This window comes from Ovis aries, chromosome 15 (genome assembly GCF_016772045.2).
Source record: "Ovis aries strain OAR_USU_Benz2616 breed Rambouillet chromosome 15, ARS-UI_Ramb_v3.0, whole genome shotgun sequence".
NCBI classification, from domain to species: Eukaryota; Metazoa; Chordata; class Mammalia; order Artiodactyla; family Bovidae; genus Ovis; species Ovis aries.
In genome coordinates this window covers 50540085-50556589 of record NC_056068.1, presented here as the reverse complement: position 1 = coordinate 50556589, position 16505 = coordinate 50540085, and the positions used below count along the sequence as shown (strand labels likewise).

General features: G+C 42.6%; 1 protein-coding gene, 1 long non-coding RNA gene and 1 other non-coding gene across 4 annotated transcripts in view; 1 reads left to right on the top strand and 2 right to left on the bottom strand.

Annotated features, from left to right (window-relative positions):
• Positions 1-254: 254 nt before the first annotated feature.
• Positions 255-3772, bottom strand: FOLR2 (folate receptor beta). Of its 2 annotated transcripts, none has more exons than XM_004016290.5 (5): positions 3620-3772; positions 2341-2514; positions 1118-1306; positions 870-1005; positions 255-718 (listed from the first exon to the last, which is right to left on the bottom strand). In XM_004016290.5, exons 2-5 carry the CDS (start codon positions 2488-2490, stop codon positions 432-434), a joined length of 762 nt encoding a protein of 253 aa, XP_004016339.1. In that variant the 5' UTR covers positions 2491-2514; positions 3620-3772; the 3' UTR covers positions 255-431. The 2 variants fall into 2 exon arrangements, with proteins under 2 accessions (XP_004016339.1, XP_042089121.1); XM_042233187.1 differs by lacking the exon at positions 3620-3772 and adding an exon at positions 2943-3034.
• The window catches only part of LOC132657824 (uncharacterized), a 32694-nt gene continuing 19736 nt past the window's right edge, over positions 3548-16505 (top strand). The window contains exons 1-3 of the long non-coding RNA XR_009596532.1: positions 3548-3782; positions 5186-5298; positions 14989-15158. This is a non-coding gene — a long non-coding RNA (uncharacterized LOC132657824). The remainder of the gene's footprint in view (positions 3783-5185; positions 5299-14988; positions 15159-16505) is intronic.
• On the bottom strand, positions 16371-16443 carry TRNAG-CCC (transfer RNA glycine (anticodon CCC)). Its single transcript has one exon. It is a non-coding gene; the product is annotated as a tRNA-Gly (tRNA).

Genomic DNA, 16505 nt, shown 5'->3' with positions numbered 1-16505 from the left:
GGACTAATAATGTGCAGGCACTGGGCACACATGCTTTCTAGGCAACATTTCACAACTATGAGAGAAGGAAGGATAATTATCTTCATTTTATTGAGAAGGAAACTGGTTTAAGAAAAGTCAAGCAACTGATTCATTTTCACATAGTGAGTAGCAGAACAAGCTTATGTTTTGTTTCTCTAATCTGAAGGAATCCAAAAACTATGGAATCTGCCCTCTACCACACACAAACTCAGAACCAAAATAATTCATCAGACTCAGAGGAGTTGGTCTATTTATTAGAACTAGCTGTCAGAGAAACCCCAAGCCCCACCCTGGAGCAGGAACTGGATGACAAAGGGATGGATAATGAATGGAAGCGTGCTGATGGCTCCCTCATTTGTGGGAGCTGAACTGAGCCCAGCCTGGTCATCAAACCTGGGGACAGGCTGGACTCAGTCATGGAGCCAGAGTGACAGCATCAGGGCCAGGCAGAGAGAGAGAGGTCTAATTCCCTGGGGCCAGGCCTCAGCAGTCAAGGCCGAGGCGTAGAATCTCGCCACCTCCTCGTTGGGGTTGCCCAGGGCAGGGTCGAACCACATCTGAATGCAGCGGCCGCTGCCCCGGCTGTAGTTGCTGAGCTTGTAGGAGTGACTCCAGAGGCCCTCACACAGGGCTGCAGGTGTGGGGAAGTAGGCCTCAAATGTGCGGCAGGTGGTCCCATTTGGACACTTATTCGATCCTGCAGGGGGAGAGAGGGTGGGCACATACATTCTGTCCCTAGGCCCAAAGCTTAACTCTGGCCGCCCCTAGGAATCCTTGCTCAATCCCAAATCCTCAGACCCCCTTTCTCCACCCCACACCTCCATCTCCCCGCCCACCCCAGCCCTCACCTGAGGTCCAGTCCCAGCCCCTGTGCCAGTTGCTCTTGCAGGTGTGGGAGGTGCGGCAGTCTTCCCACCAGCTCTGACAGTCCTCTTTGCACAGGGGCACGTTCAGGAACCGTTCTTTGCGCCACTTCTGGTTCACCTGGGGGAGAAGGTAAGGGCAGGGAGGCTCAGTCAGCCAGGGATGTTGGTAGGAACAGCTGTGACTGAGTTGGGGGCAGCCTGCTGGGGTGGAAGGAGGGAGATCCCAGTACCTCCTGGATCCAGGGCCCCAGATTGGGTGAGCACTCATACAAACAGTTGTCCTGAATGAAGTGGCGCTGGCAGGCGGGTTCCATCTTGCCACAGTGGTCCCAGGTAAAGTTATACAAGGAGGAGGTGTCCTTGTGCAGCTCCTGACTGACTCTGGCAGAGCAGCAGGCATTCTTCTTCCAGGGGGTGCACTGGGTCAGGAAGACAGGAGACTAATTGCCTCCAGACCACACACTCTACCACCTCCAGCCTCTTCCCATTTGGCTTTTCTTGCTGTCCTGTCTCAGGCAGGTTGTCCTAAGAATGCTCACTGTTAGGACCGTTCTGTCCTTGGCCTCCAGAAACTCCTGTCTTGGGGGAGACACAGTTACAAGACATGGGGGCAGTGAGAGCCAGGGAGAAGCCCTGTCTTGGGAAGACAATAGCTATCGTTTATACAGTGCTTGACACTTCATACAAAGTAATTTATTTATTCCCTAAAAAATAATTACTGAGTACTTATTTTATACAAGTTACTGTTCGAGATGCTGGGAATACAGAAGAGAACAAAACAGGCAGAAATATATGTTCCGGTCAAAGGAGACAGTAAGAAGCTGAAAGAGAAAAAAATCAGGATCTGATCAATTATATGGACAAAAGACAGCAGGGAATAGAAATATGGAATGACTGTTGAAATTTGAAAGAGGGTGGTTGTGTTAAGCCTCATTGCAAGGTGGCTTTTCGAGCAAAGGAGGAAAGGTGTACTGCATTACAGCATGCAGTAATATATGTTGACGTCTCTCACCTTTTAAACCCCTGGGAGTGCCCACCTCAACCCCCACCCCATCACAGGGGCAAGTCCTGACCAAATCCTCTGGGTGTCCATGTGCTTCTCTGGGCCTCAGTTTCCTCATTTGTATCAAGTGGAGGAGAACATCATCTACCCATATCGCAGGACCTCTGGGAATACGAAACCATGCACAGAACACACAAGACACCTGGGAGGTGCTCAGGAAGTGTTTATTCCACATTATTGCCAACATGGGATCCTATTCTGAGCAGGCCACCTCTAGAATCACATCAACTGTACCCCCATCCTGCCTGCATCTTTTCCCACCATAGTAACTCAGGATGTGTGTGTGTAGTGGAAGGGCTTGACCCCCTCAACCCCTCCCCCACCACCCTGACTTCCTGTTCCTTGTCTGAACAAGCCCCCTCCCAACCCAGAGCCACACTCCATCCTCACCTGGTTGTGTAGCTTGTCCTCAGGGCCAGGTTCTGCCTTGTGGTGCTTGGCATCCATGCAGACGTTGAGCAGGTCTGTCCGGGTCCGGGCATTGCACACAGAGGTCATCCAACCCAGAAACAGCAGAAGTGGTGTCAGTTTCCAAGGCATCTCTTTCCTTTCCTGCAGAGGCAGCTGTGGAGGAGACCAAAGTCTGAAGGGAGAGAGCCCCTCACAGGGTCCCCCCCTTTGCCTCCTACTTCAGTCTCCCCAACTCCACAGTGAAGGATGGGGTCAGACCCTGTTCCTTCAGTGTTGGGGTCCTGAGGCTCCTTGAGGCTGGAGTAGAGAAGATTGGGAAGGGCAGCGGCTCCCTCACCGTAGGCTTGGGGGGCTCGAAAGGGCATCTGGGATGAGATTCCCTGGGGGAATCTTCCCAAGTTGGAGGAGACTCCTTGTGCCCCTGCCTTCTCTCTGGACTGACCCAAGAGAAGTAACTAAATAATTCAGGTCCATACTCTACTCTCCGGAAGAGGACACAGCCTCATCCTGTGTCCAGCAAGTGCTCTGCCTTCACACCCTTGATCACCCAGGTTTCCATGCCAGCTTAGAAACCCTGTTACCCTGGCATGGCAGTGACCCAGCTCTGCTGAGTTCTCCGGTTCAGCATAAGGATCAAGCGAGGTAGCACACAGGATGGTGATGGTTAAATGATACAGAAATGATGAGGGGGGTTGTTTTTAGACAGCTTTGCTTTCTCAGACTTCTTTTTCCTTCCCTATTTTCTGAAAATCATTTCCTTCCATCGTGACTCTGGTCTCCTCAGCGACTTCTAGACAAATCAACCAGATCCCTGCCTTTATCCTTCAAAGAACAAATGCAAGATCCAAGGACAAGGGACAGCATAAAAGTCCCCCACATTGGAGTTGCTAACCAGACAAGAACTTAAAGTCATGGGAGGCACCCAGCGAAAGCGACAGCCCCCTACTCTGTTCATGACTGCCCCTCAACCTTCCACCCCCTCACCTACCTCCTGCAGAACAGATCTGTTCCTTTAGACTCTGTCACCGAAGGACCTAAGAATTGATAGTAGAGACCTCCCTCTCCCTCACCATCCCCCATGTTGTTGATCCCCAAGCCCTGGCAAGGGACTCTCCAAACAGTCTTTCTGGAATTCACTTCCATTGGCTCTGTGTTTGGAGTAAGGTCTCGCCTCCTCCAATTTCCTCCCCTTTAAGTCACGTTCCCCACGGAGAGTGCTCTCTCTAAGGAGAGCTGGGTCCCTGCCCTATGTGCCAACCTGCCGACTCTCCTGACTGCAGCTCCTGAGCCTCCTTCGCTACGAGGTTCACGCGCAGCTCTGACTGGGCTGGCCTTTCTCCAGGCTGGCGGCAGCTCCAAGCTGCCAGGCTGTCCTCTGTGGTCTCCGTCCTCAGCGCAGGACAGACTGACTAAGAGCTCTGGTAAGTGTAGATACAATTTCCTCTTTCAGATCTTCTCCTGCTCTTCCCTCTCTTTGGATCCCACCCTCTCCAAGGTTCCTTTAGTCTGCCAAGTGAGCCATTCTTGTTTACACTCGTCTCTCTGTTTGTTAATGTAGTCGTTCCAGGGTCCACACGTTCAACATTCATCAAAATCTAGAGTGGGCTTCCCTGGTGGCTCAGTGGTAAAGAATCCGCCTGCCAATGCAGGAGACACAGCTTCAATCCCTGATCCAGGAAGATCCCATGTGCCTCGGAGCAACTAACCCCGGGCACCACAGCTACTCAAGTCTGCCCTCTAGACCTGGGAGCCGCAATTCCTGAGGCCCCCACACCCGAGGGCCCCTACCCCTCAACAAAAGAAGCCACCACAATGAGAAGCCTGCGCACTGCAACTAGAGAGTAGCCCCCACTCTCCACAACTAGAGAAGAGTCTGAGCAGTGATGAAGACCCAGCACAGCCAAAACAAATACAAATTAAATTTTAAAAAATCTGGATGATTGCTCATCTCCAAGAGGGCTTCTGAATTTTTGACCCCAAGTGCTGACTTGAGGGGAATGGGACCTAGTGAGGAAGAACCCAGGCTTTGCAGCCAGGATGGAACCCAGTGATAGCTCCATCTCTCCCACAGCTATAGGAAATACTACTGAATCTTTCTCAGCTTCAGTTTGCTCACAAGAAAACTGTGAAGAATTATATGTAGAAAAGTCTGTCATATACTGAGTAGGCCTAAAAATTTTTTTTCAATTTAACTATGTGTGTGTGTGCGTGTGATGTCACTCAGTTGTGTCCAACCGACTCTTTGCGACCCAATAGACTGTAGCCCACCAGGCTCCTCTGTCCATGGAATTCTCCAGGCAAGAATACTACTGGAGTGGGTTGCCATGCCCTTCTCCAGAGGATCTTCCTCACCTGAGGATCAAACCCAGGTCTCCTGCACTGGAGGCAGATTCTTTAAAGTCTGAGCCATCAGGGAAGCCCAATTTAACTATGGTTGATTTATAATATTGTGTTAGCTTCAGGTATACATCTTCATATTCTTTTCCATCGTAGGTTATTACAAGATTATTTTCCATTGTAGGTTATTACATGTGTGTAACTGCTAGTCCCATACTCCTAATTCATTCTTCTCTATCCCCTTTCCCATTTGGTAACCATCAGTTTGTTGTCTATGTCTGTGACTCTGTTTCTATTTTGTAAATAAGTTCATTTGTATTATTATTATTTTAGCCACACCACACAGTAATGTATTTTTTTTTAGATTCCATATATAAGTGATATCATACAATATTTGTCTTTTTCTACCTGACTTATTTTACTTAGTGTGACAATCTGTACATCCATTCATATGCTGAAAATAGCAATATTTCATTCTTTTTTACAGCTGAGTAATATTTTATTGTGTGTGCATCAGTTCCTCAGTGTTGCTCAGTCATGCCCGACTCTGCCCCCATGGACTGCAGCCCACCAGGCTTCTCTGTCCATGGGATTTTCCAGGTAAGGATACTGGAGTGGGTTGCCATTTCCTTCTCAAGGGGATCTTCCCAACCCAGGGATCAAACCTGGGTCTCCTGCACTGCAGGCAGATTATTTACTGACCGAGTTATCAGGGAAGCCCCTGTGTGTGCATTTATGTGTGAGAAAACATATGTATACACACCACATCTTCTTTATCCATTCATCTGTTGATGGACATTTAGATTGCTTGAGAAGGCTTGAATGGCAGAAATCAGATTAATTTATGAGCAGCCAGATGAACCAGCTAGAAGTTGAGGTATAGAAGTCAAGGGTCACAGAGAAAAATTGTCTCAAATTTGATAAAAAATAATACCTCACCATCTACCATATCTGTAAACATAATTAAGCAATTTTTTAGCCTTTTAAACAAATGTGGTAAAATATAGACTATTGAAAATTTACTGTTTTAACTATTTTAAGCTTATAGTTCAGTGGTGTTAAGTATATTCATATTGTTGTGCATCTCTAGGCCATTTTCATTCTGTAAAACAGAAACTCTATTTCCATTATATCAGCAGTCCGCATTTCCTCTTCTCCCCGGTCCCTGGCAATGGCCATACAATTTTTTATGTCTGTGAATTTGGCTACTCTTTTTGTTGTTGTTGTTCAGTCGCTCCGTCGTGTCCGACTCCTTGCAACTCCATGGACTGCAGCACGCAAGCCTTCCCTGTCCATCATCTCCCGGAGCTTGCTCATACTCATGCCCATTGATTCGGTGATGCCATCCAATCATCTTGCCCTCTGTCGTCCCCTTCTCCTCCTGCCTTCAATCTTTCCCAGCATCAGGGTCTTTTCCAATGACTCAGCTCTTCACATCAAGTGGCCAAAGTTTTGGAGCTTCAGCCACAGCATCAGTCCTTCCAATGAATATTCAGGATTGATTTCCTTTAGGATTGACTGATTTGATCTCCTTGCAGTCCAAGGGGCTCCCAAGAGTCTTCTCCAACACCACAGCTCAAAAGCATCAATTCTTCAGCGCTCAGCTTTCTTTATAGTCCAACTCTCACATCCATACATGACTACTGGAAAAACCATAGCTTTGACTAGATGGACCTTTGTCGGCAAAGTAACGTCTCTGCTTTTTAATATGTTCTCTAGGTTTGTCATAGCTTTTCTTCCAAGGAGCAAGCATCTTTTAATTTCATGGCTGCAGTCACCATCTGCAGTGATTTTCCCTCATATAATTGGGGTCACACATTATTTGTCCTTTTGTGTCTGTCTTATTTCACTTAGCCTAATGTCCCGATGCTTTTGAACTGTGCTGTTGGAGAAGACTCTTGAGAGTCCCTTGGACTGCAAGGAGATCCAACCAGTGCATCCTGAAGGAGATCAGGCCTGGGATTTCTTTGGAAGGACTGATGCTAAAGCTGAAGCTCCAGTACTTTGGCCACCTCATGCGAAGAGTTGACTCATTGGAAAGGACTCTGATGCTGGGAGGGATTGGGGGAAGGAGGAGAAGGGGATGACAGAGGATAAGATAGCTGAATGGCATCACTGACTTGATGGACATGAGTCTGAGTGAACTCTGGGAGTTAGTGATGGACAGGGAGGCCTGGCGTGCTGCGTGCGATTCATGGGGTTGCAAAGAGTAGGACACGACTGAGCGACTGAACTGAACTGAACTGAGCTGAATGTCCCAGGGTTCATCCACATGTCAGAATTTCATTCCTTTTTATAGCTGAATAATATTCCATTGTATGTATACTACAATGGATAATATGTTATCCATTCATCCATCCTTGGACATTTGAACTGCTTCCACATTTTGGCTGTTGTGAAGAATGCTACCAAGACATTGTCTTTTTTTTTTTTTTTTTTTTGGCCATGCCCCGTGGCATGTGGGATCATAGTTTCCCTACCAGGGATTGAATGGTACCCTGTGTGTTGGACGTGCCGAGTCCAACACTAGACCACCAGGAATGTATCCTAAAGAATGCTACTGTGAAGACAGGTATGCAATTATTTCTTTGAGACACTGCTTTCGATTCTTTTGGATGTATACCAGAAGTAGAATAGCTGGATTGTGTGGTAATTCTATTTTTAATTTTTTTAATTGTAGCATGCAGGGTCTTTTAGTCACAGCCTGCAAACTTTTAGTTGTGGCACGTGAGATCTAGTTCCCTGATCAGGGGTCAAACCCAGGCACCCTGCCTTGGGAGCTTGGCATCTTAGCCACTGGATCACTAGGGAAGTCCCTCTATTTTTAATTTTGAGGAACTATCATGCTATTTTCTAAAATGGATGCACAATTTTATATTTCCACCAACAGTGTACAAGAATTTCAATTTCTATCCACATTCTGGCCAGAATGTATTAATATCTTCTGTTGGTTTGTTTGTTTCTTTAATAATAGCCACCCTAGTGGGTATGAAGTGATATGTAACTGTGGTTTTATTTTGCATTTCTCTAATGATTAGTAATGTGGAACATTTTTTCATATGCTTGTTGGTCATTTGTATATCTTCTTTGGAGAAACATCTGTTAGTGTTATTTGCCCATTTTTTAATCAGTTTACACTTCTTTTGTTGTTAAATTATAGGAATTCTCAATATATTAACTTCTTATCAGACATATATTCTGATTCTGTATTCTGTATGTTGCCTTTTTATTCTTTTGTCTTTTGTTGCACAGAAGTTTTAAATTTTGATGTAACTCAATTTATGTGGTTTTTTTTTTTTGGTTACTTTTGCTATATCTGAGAAATTACTGAAGCTCTTCCCCTAAGTTCTCTTATGGAGTTTTATAGTTTTAGCTCTTATGTTTAGGTCTTTGATCCATTTTTGAGTTAATTTGTGTGTGGTGTAAAATAAAGTTTCAACCTAATTTTTCTGCAAGTGAATATTGAGTTGTCCCCCAGCAACATCTCTTGAAAAGATTATTCTTTCCCCTATTGCATTGTCTTGGCACTGTTGTCAAAAATCTGGGCTCTAGGTTCTATCCTATCTATCTGCTGCTCCTGCATTGTCTTATTGTTTGTAGTAAGTTTTGAAATCAGGAAGTGTGAGTCTCCTCAAATTTGCTGAACTCACTTGTTAATAATCATGTGTTTGAGGGTTCCTTAGGATTTTCTATACAGAATGTCATGTTATCTGTGAATAAAAATAGTTTTACTTCTTGCTTTCCAATTTGTGTGTTTCTTATTTCTTTTTCTTCACTAATAGCCCTAGCTACAACCTTTATACAGCAAGATGAGAGTTATAATTGTCTTATTGCTGATCTTAGGGGTAAAGCCTTTTGGCTTAGAACAGGATGTTAGCTGTGGGTTTTTCATAGAAGTCCTTTATCACATTGGGGAAAATCCCTTCTATTCCTAGTTGGTTCAGTGTTTTATTTTGTTTTTTTAATTAAAGGATTTTGTCGAATGATGTTCCTGCATCCACTGAGATGATCAGGTGGTTTGTATTTTATTCTAGTAATATGGTGTATTAAATAAATTGATTTTGAGATGCTAAACCAAGTTACATTCTTTAAATTCTCCCAGTTGGTAATGGTGTATAATCCTTTTCTATATGCTGCTGAATTCTTTGATGTTTTGTTGAGATTTACATCTTTATTCATAAAAGATGTAGTTTTCTTTTCTTGATATTGTTTAATTTTATATCAGGGTAATACTGGTCTCATAGAATGAGTTGGGGGTGTTCTCTCCTTTTTTTTTTTTTTTAAGAATTTGCGAAGGATTGGTATTCATTATCCTTCAAACATTTGGTAGAACGCATCACTGAGACCATCTGGGCCTGAACTTTTATTTGAGGAAGTTTTAAAATTACTAATTCAGGGGCTTTCCTGGTGGTCCAGTGGTTAAGATTCTGAGCTTCCACTGCAGGGGGGTGCAGGTTCTGATGCAGATACCAAAATCCCACATGCCAAGGCATGGTCAAAATTAACTAATTGATTTTTAAAAAACTAATTCAATCTCTTTACTTTTTATGCCTGCTAAGTCACTTCAGTTGTATCCAGCTCTTTTCAACCACATGAACCATAGCCTGACAGGCTCCTCTGTCCATGGCATTCTCCAGGCAAGAATACTGGAGTCGGTTGCCATTTCCTCCTCCAGGGGATCTTTCTGGCCCAGGGATTGAACCCAGGTCTCCTGCATTGCAGGCAGATTCTTTACTGTCTGAGCCACCAGTGAAGCCCCTTTACTCACTATAGGTATATTTAAATGTTTTACTTATTTGTGTGTCATCTTTGATAGTTTGTGCTTTTCTAGGAATTTGTCCATTTCATTTGTGTTATGTTATCTGTTGACTTACAGTTGTTCATAATATTCTGTTACGATGCTTTTTCTTTCTATGAGAATAAGAGTAATATCCCCTCTTTTATTCCTGATATTAATAATTTGATTCTTTTCTCTTTTTTTCTTGAAATCAAAGTAGCTAAAGACGTATCAACTTTGTTGACTTTTTCAGAGAACCAACTTTTGGTTTTCTTCATTTTCCCTGTTGTTTTTCTATCTTTTATTCCATTTATTTTTGCTTTACTCCCTATTTCTTTCGTTTTGATGGCTTTGAGTTTACTTTGTTTTATTTTACTTAGTCTGTTTTTATTTTTGTAAGGTAATAGGTTAGGTTACTGATTTAAAATCTTTTTTTTTAATATAGGCTTTTATAGCTCTAGATTTCCCTCTAAACAATGCTTTAGCTGTATCCAATAAGTTTTGATCTTTTAAAACTTTTTATTTCTTTATTTTTGGCTGTGTTGTATCTTTGCTGCCTGTGGGCTTTCTCTAGTTGTGAGGAGCAGGAGCTGCTTCTAGTTGACATGTGCAGGCTTCTCTGCGGTGATATCTTTTGTTTTGGAACACGTGCTATAGGCCTGAGGGTTTCAATAGTTGCAGTGCCAGGGCTTAGTTGCTCTGTGGCCTGTGGGATCTTTCCAGACCAGGGATCAAACTTGTGTCCCCTGCCAGGTGGATTCTTAACTGCTGGACCACTGGGGAAGTCCCATAACATAATATATATATTTTTTAAATTTTGAATTCTAACTGTTCATTGGGCTTCCTTCGTGGCTCAGCTGGTAAAGAATCTACCTGTACTATGGGAGACCTAGGTTCGATCCCTGGGTTGGGAAGATCCCCTGGAGAAGGGAAAGGCTACCCACTCCAGTATTCTGACCTGGAGAATTCCACAGACTCTATAGTCTATGGGGTCACAAAGAGTCGGACCCGAACTGTTCATTGCTAGTATGTGGCAAGGCTAGATTGACTTTTGCTTATTGACCTTATGTCCTCCAACCTCGTTATAATCACTTACTAGTTCCAGGCATTATTTTGGTCAGTTCTTGCAGATTTTCTACATAGGCGAACATGTCGTCTACTAACAAAGACACTTATTTCTCCATCCCCAACTTGTATAGCTTTAATTTCTTGTCTCATCCTAAGTGTTGGTTAGAACTTCCAGTATCCTATTGAAAAGGAGTGGTGAGGAGAGACATTCTTCTTGGGAAAGCCTCGTTTCTCATTATGACATATGATGTTAGCTCTAGTGCTCTTTGTAGATATTCTTTATCAAGTTGAGGAAGTTCTAGTAAATTTTAATTTCAGTTATTGTACTGTTCTGTTCCAGAATTTTCTATTTCCTTTTTAAATAATTTATATCTCATGGATATTCTGTATTTGGTGAGACGTCATTTTCATATTTTCCTTGACTTCCTTAGACCCAGTTTCCTGTAGTCTTATTTATAATACGTGACTTAAAGGTATTCTATCTTAATACCTTATCTTTGTCTAATAAGTCCAGCATCTGGACTTCCTCAGGGACAGTATTTATTGACTACTTTTTTCTCTTTGCTAGGACATGCTTTCCTATTTCTTTGTATGTCCAACATTTTTTGCTGAAAACTGAATATTTTAAATAATATATATGACAACTTCAGAAATCATATCTTTTCAACCAGAGCTTGCTATGTTAGTGCTGTTTATTTGTTTATTGATTTTCACGGACTACTTCTATAAAGTCTGTTCTGGTACATGGTAGTCACTGAAGTTTCTGCCTGGTTAGCTCAGTTGTCAGCCAATGATTGGACAGAGCTTTCCTTAAATGCCTTGAAACAGTGTCTCCTACTCTTTGCTAAGGGACTCTGTATGTTGGTTCCAGCAAGCTTCAAATGCTCTAACAGTTTACTCTGCCTTATTCGTCACTACCTGCATGAGCAAGGCCTCAGGGTCACCAGAGTTAAGGGACTGATGCCTTCTCAGGTATTTCCTGGACATGCAGTTCTGCAAATGCACATACATTTTAGGATTCCCAAGTAGATGTCAAAGCTTTTTAAAGCTCTCTCTTAGCTTCTCATTCCCTAATATTACTTTTAAGTTTGTTTTTTTTTAATCATGCCTCTGGTTTGCCACAACTGGTAGGAAACTGGGATGTCAAATAATTAGCTGTTGATTGTTTAGACAAACACCGGGGGATGGGGTTTCTCACTGCGTGGGCTCTGAGTCAGACAAGCCCTGTGAATGGGGCTCTTCACAGAGCTTCCAGATAGATCAAGCAGTGACAGTTCTCTCGGAACAGAGCTTTTTGGGGAGTTTCACACCCACTCTGCCCCCTCTAGTGGCTGCTAGGTCACTGGTTCTTGTAGTTACTGGATTTGTGAGATTGGAGAAGGAAATGGCAACCCACTCCAATGTTCTTGCCAGGAGAATCCCAGGGATGGGGGAGCCTGGTGGGCTGCCGTCTGTGGGGTCGCACAGAGTCGGACACGACTGAAGCGACTTAGCAGCAGCAGCAGGAGTTGTGAGACTGCCGATTTTGGATACTATTGTGGTGTTGTGGAGAGGAGGATGGGAAAAAGCAAATAAAAATGCCACAAAGTTCACTGTTCCTAGTGATATTCAGCAATTTTTCTTGAATAAACTCTCCTTAGATTTTTGAAAGCTTTGGTTAATTTCCAGAGTTCTGGAAAAGTTGGTTTTAACAAGTTTTTCCAGTGTTACTGCTTTTATGGAGGAGTGGATTTTCAGATGTTCTGACTCTCATTCCAGAAGTTCTTCTTCAGATTCCTTCTATTTAAAGAAGCATAAAGGTTTAAATAATATTGGTCACTTGTAAGTAAACTGGTCTTTGAGTATACAGTCTACTGTTAAAATGAATAATAAGTTAGTTTTTCCTATATGTTTTGCACGTATAGCAAAGTTACGTCCTTACCAACCTAAATTTGAACCTACTTTAAAAATACATATATATTTATTTATTATATTTATTTGGCTGCATTGGGTCTTAGTTGCAGTGCATGGGCTCTAGAGCACATGGGCTCAGTAGTTCCAGAATCCGATTTAGTTGCCCCACTGCTTGTGAAATCTTGGGTCCGCAACCAGGGCTCGAACTGGGTCCACTGTACTGGAAGGTGGATTCTTAACCACTGGACCACCAGGGAAGTCCCTGAATTTGAACTTTCACTTTTCAAAAAGCCTGTTAATTTTGAGGGCTTTGTACTAACTTGCATCATGCTCTTAGGTCATGATATAACATAAAATAGTAGGATCCCTCATTTCTAGAGAAGTTAAACTCTTAGTGACAGGTTGTTACAAAATATAATGTCATATCAATAATATAGCCAAGAGTGAGGCTATTCCCTAACAACACTTTTTTTGTTTGTTTGTTTCCCTTCTCCAAGATCAGGTCCTAAATTCAGAATAATAAACCTATCAAGACATATTTTATACCAAAATCATCTTGGAACTTACCAGACAGCTGCTAGAATACATAAAAAATTTGCTCCCTCTTGGCACAGCACTCATAAGTAAAGAAGGAGACAAGGGAGACAAGGAAGGATGCTAAAAATAGGTATAATTGGTATGCTCCATGTTTTAAAATCCTGCTTATCGGTGTTATGAGAGCTTCCCTGTACTTCGTGTTCATGTTGTGGAGAAAGATGTTAGAGCAAAGAAAAGAACTCATCCTTTCTAGAGGATTTTTATACAAGGTAATAAGATCCCCTGGAGAAGGAAATGGTAACCCACTCCGGTATTCTTGCCTGGAAAATCCCATGGACGGAGAAGCCTGGTAGGGCTACAGTCCATGGGGTCGCAAAGAGTCGGACACAACTGAGCAAGTTTCTTTCTTGAATGTATTATGACTGTGAATGTTTAGTGATTGCGGCCTTTCCCAGATGAGTAAAAAGCACACTCATTTTCATAAGTAAGGGTTTGCATGATGATTGTCAACAAATCTATTTCCAGGATGATTTTATTCTTTAAGATGACCTTCTATTATTGATAGTAATTTTCATGTACAGCTTACAAAATGGGCTGTAAGGTCCTCAAGATTTCTAAACACATCCGCTGTGCATCACTTACAGAGCTGAGGCAAATAGAGAGGACAAATGGAATTATAAAAAACAGGCTGGTTAAACCGGCCAAGAAGACAGACTCTCCTTGTCCACCTCTCCCTCTCCAGGTTCTAATAATATGTTCTCCTCAAAACAGCCATCAGCTGAGACCTCGTGGAACACAGCAGTCAGCAGTAGGTTCATGCTCTGTTGGTGCAAAAGAAATTGCAGTTTAAATCATTATAACTACGACTAAACACACCTTTATTAATCAAAATAGGAGCAATCACAATCAACATATTTTTGCCAGTGAGAAATAAGCTTGTTTATTCCTGTAGCATAAAATTTGTGCTTCAGGATTCAAAGAACTCCTAGGACGCATTTTCCGCCTCCTGCTGGTTGTGGAAACATTTTCCCTGCGAAAGTTGTCAAGATGCTTGAAGAAGCGGTTGTTGGTCAGCAAGAGGTCAGGTGAATATGGCAGATGAGGCAACACTTCATAGCCCAGTTCGTTCAACTTTTGAAGCGTGGTTGTGCGATGTGTGGCTGGGCGTTGTCCTGGAGTAGAATTGGGTCCTTTCTGTTGAACAGTGCTGGCTGCAGGTGCTGCAGTTTGCAGTGCCTCTTATCAATTTGCTGAGCACACTTCTCAGATGTCATGATTTCACCAGGATTCAGAAAACTGTAGTGGATCAGACAAGCAGCAGACCACCAAACAGTAACCATGTTTGGAGCTTCTCAGTCCAGCCACTGAGCTGGTCATCGCCGGTTGTCATATAAAATCCACTTTGCTTCACGTGTCACAATCCAGTCGAGAAATGGCTCATTGTTGTTGCACAGAATAAGAAGATGACACTTCAAAACAATGATTTTTTGATTTGCAGTCAGCTCATGAGGCACCCACTAATTGAGCTTTTCCATCTTTCCAGTTTGCTTCAAATGCCAAACGACTGTAGAATGGTCGATGTTGAGTTCTTCAGCAACTTCTCATGTAGTTGTGACAGGATCAGCTTTGATGATGCTCTCAGTTGGTTTGTTGTCAACTTCCGGTGGCCAGCGACCACCCTCCTCATCTTCAAGGCTCATCTCCGTTGCAAAACCTCTTGAACCACCACTACACTGTATGTTCATTAGCCATTCCTGGGCCAAATGTGTTGTTGGTGTTGTGAGTTCTCTCTGCTGCTTTATGACCCATTTTGAACTCGAATAAAAAAATCGCTCAAATTTGCTTTTTGTCTAACATCATTTCCAGTGCAAAAAATGCACTTATTTTTGAACCAACCTGAAATTACACCCGAGTGAAAATTCTCTCTTTTATTCTGATACTAGAAATTAATAGATTGACCAAATCTTGGTTCCTGCTAACAAGGGTTTCTCTTCTCTCCTCTTGTTTTTCTAAAGATCCTACCATAATTGACTAACTGGAAAATAGACTCATGAATCTGATGTCACCACCATAAACTAATGCTTGGATGATTTAACCTGTCAGAGCCTTGGAACTTGCAATTTCCAGAAAAATTCCAGCCCCAAAGAAGGAGACTTCTATGGAGACAGATTCAACATGCAAACAGGTAATCAGAAATCATTTTTAAAGAATTAGGGAAGTTGATGAAGGCTGTATGATTGTGGTCATTGTGTTGGTATTTTTGGTAATGTGCTTCATGTTCTTTTTTTGATTAGTCATATGATACAGCCCTTTTTCTTTCTCCTGGCTGTGGTCTCTAACCCTCAATTTAGTAGACCATACTTGTGCCAACCACAATAAACATTCTCCCTAAAAAAATTCTTGGTCAATGGGCCACTCTCCTAAGCATCCACACTGGTATTGTCTACAACTATTCCAATAATTGACTCCCTCCTTTATTGCCACGTTGGCCCAACAAATCTCTCAAAGTTCATGATGGAATAGAGTTTGGCTCCGGTGATAGATTTTTATGGCCCCAGTCACTAAATTGCTTAGAATATATCCCCTCATGAATACACTAAACAGAAATTCAGAAATGTGTAAAATTCCTTATATACTGCCATTGCAAGGGAGTGTATTCTATAGGCAATCATTCATTCATTCATCCATGCATTTGTTCATTTTGCATATCATAATTTATACATTTAATGCTTACAATGATTTTCCAGAGTGGTGCAACCTCACCATAAATGAGCTTTAGAACATTTTCATCCCTCCTTATGCCCATTTATAGTTAATTCCTGTTCCTAAATCCAGCCCCAGGCTACCACTAGTCTACTTTCTATCTCTATAAGTTTGCCTTTTCTGGGACTAGTGGACTTTCACCTAGCATAAGGTTTTTAAGGTTCACCCATAACGTAGCGTGTACTAATAGTTCATTACTTTTTATTGCTAAATAGCATTTTGTTGTATGGTTACTACACATTTTGTCTGTCTACTCACTAGTTTATGGACATTGAAGTTATTTTCAGTTTGGGGCGTTTATGAATAATGCTGCTATGAACATGCATGTTTGTGGATCTGTATTTTCATTTCTCTTGAGTAGTTGCTTAGAAGTAGAATCAATGGGTTTTGCTTAACTTTTTGAGAAGCTACCATACTGTTCTCCAAAGGATTGTGCTATTTCACATTCCCGTTAGCAGTACAGGCTGGTTCTAGTTTCCCTTCATCTTGGTGAACATTTGTCATTGCCTGTCTTTTTTTTCCTAAGTATTTATTTATTTGGCTGTACCGGGTCTTAGTTGTGGCCCATAGGATCTTTGTTGCCTCATGTGGGATCTTTAGTTTCAGCATGTGACCTCTTAGCTATGGAATCTAGTTCCCTGACCAGGGATTGAACCTGGGCCCTCTGCATTGGGAGCGCAGGGTCTTAACCACTGGACCACCAGGGAAGTCCCTGCCTGTCTTATTTATTGTAACTTCTAGTGGGTATGAAATAGTACCTCATTGTAAT

What these genes read in the sequence shown, in the direction of transcription:
- FOLR2 (XM_004016290.5), bottom strand. Translation starts at nt 2,490, where the DNA reads ATGCCTTGGAAACTGACACCACTTCTGCTGTTTCTGGGTTGGATGACC. An exon ending in TGGGGCCCTGGATCCAGGAG is followed by an intron (nt 1,006 to 1,117) that starts GTACTGGGATCT and finishes CTTCTCCCCCAG; the next exon opens with GTGAACCAGAAGTGGCGCAA. An exon ending in GGGCTGGGACTGGACCTCAG is followed by an intron (nt 719 to 869) that starts GTGAGGGCTGGG and finishes CTCCCCCTGCAG; the next exon opens with GATCGAATAAGTGTCCAAAT.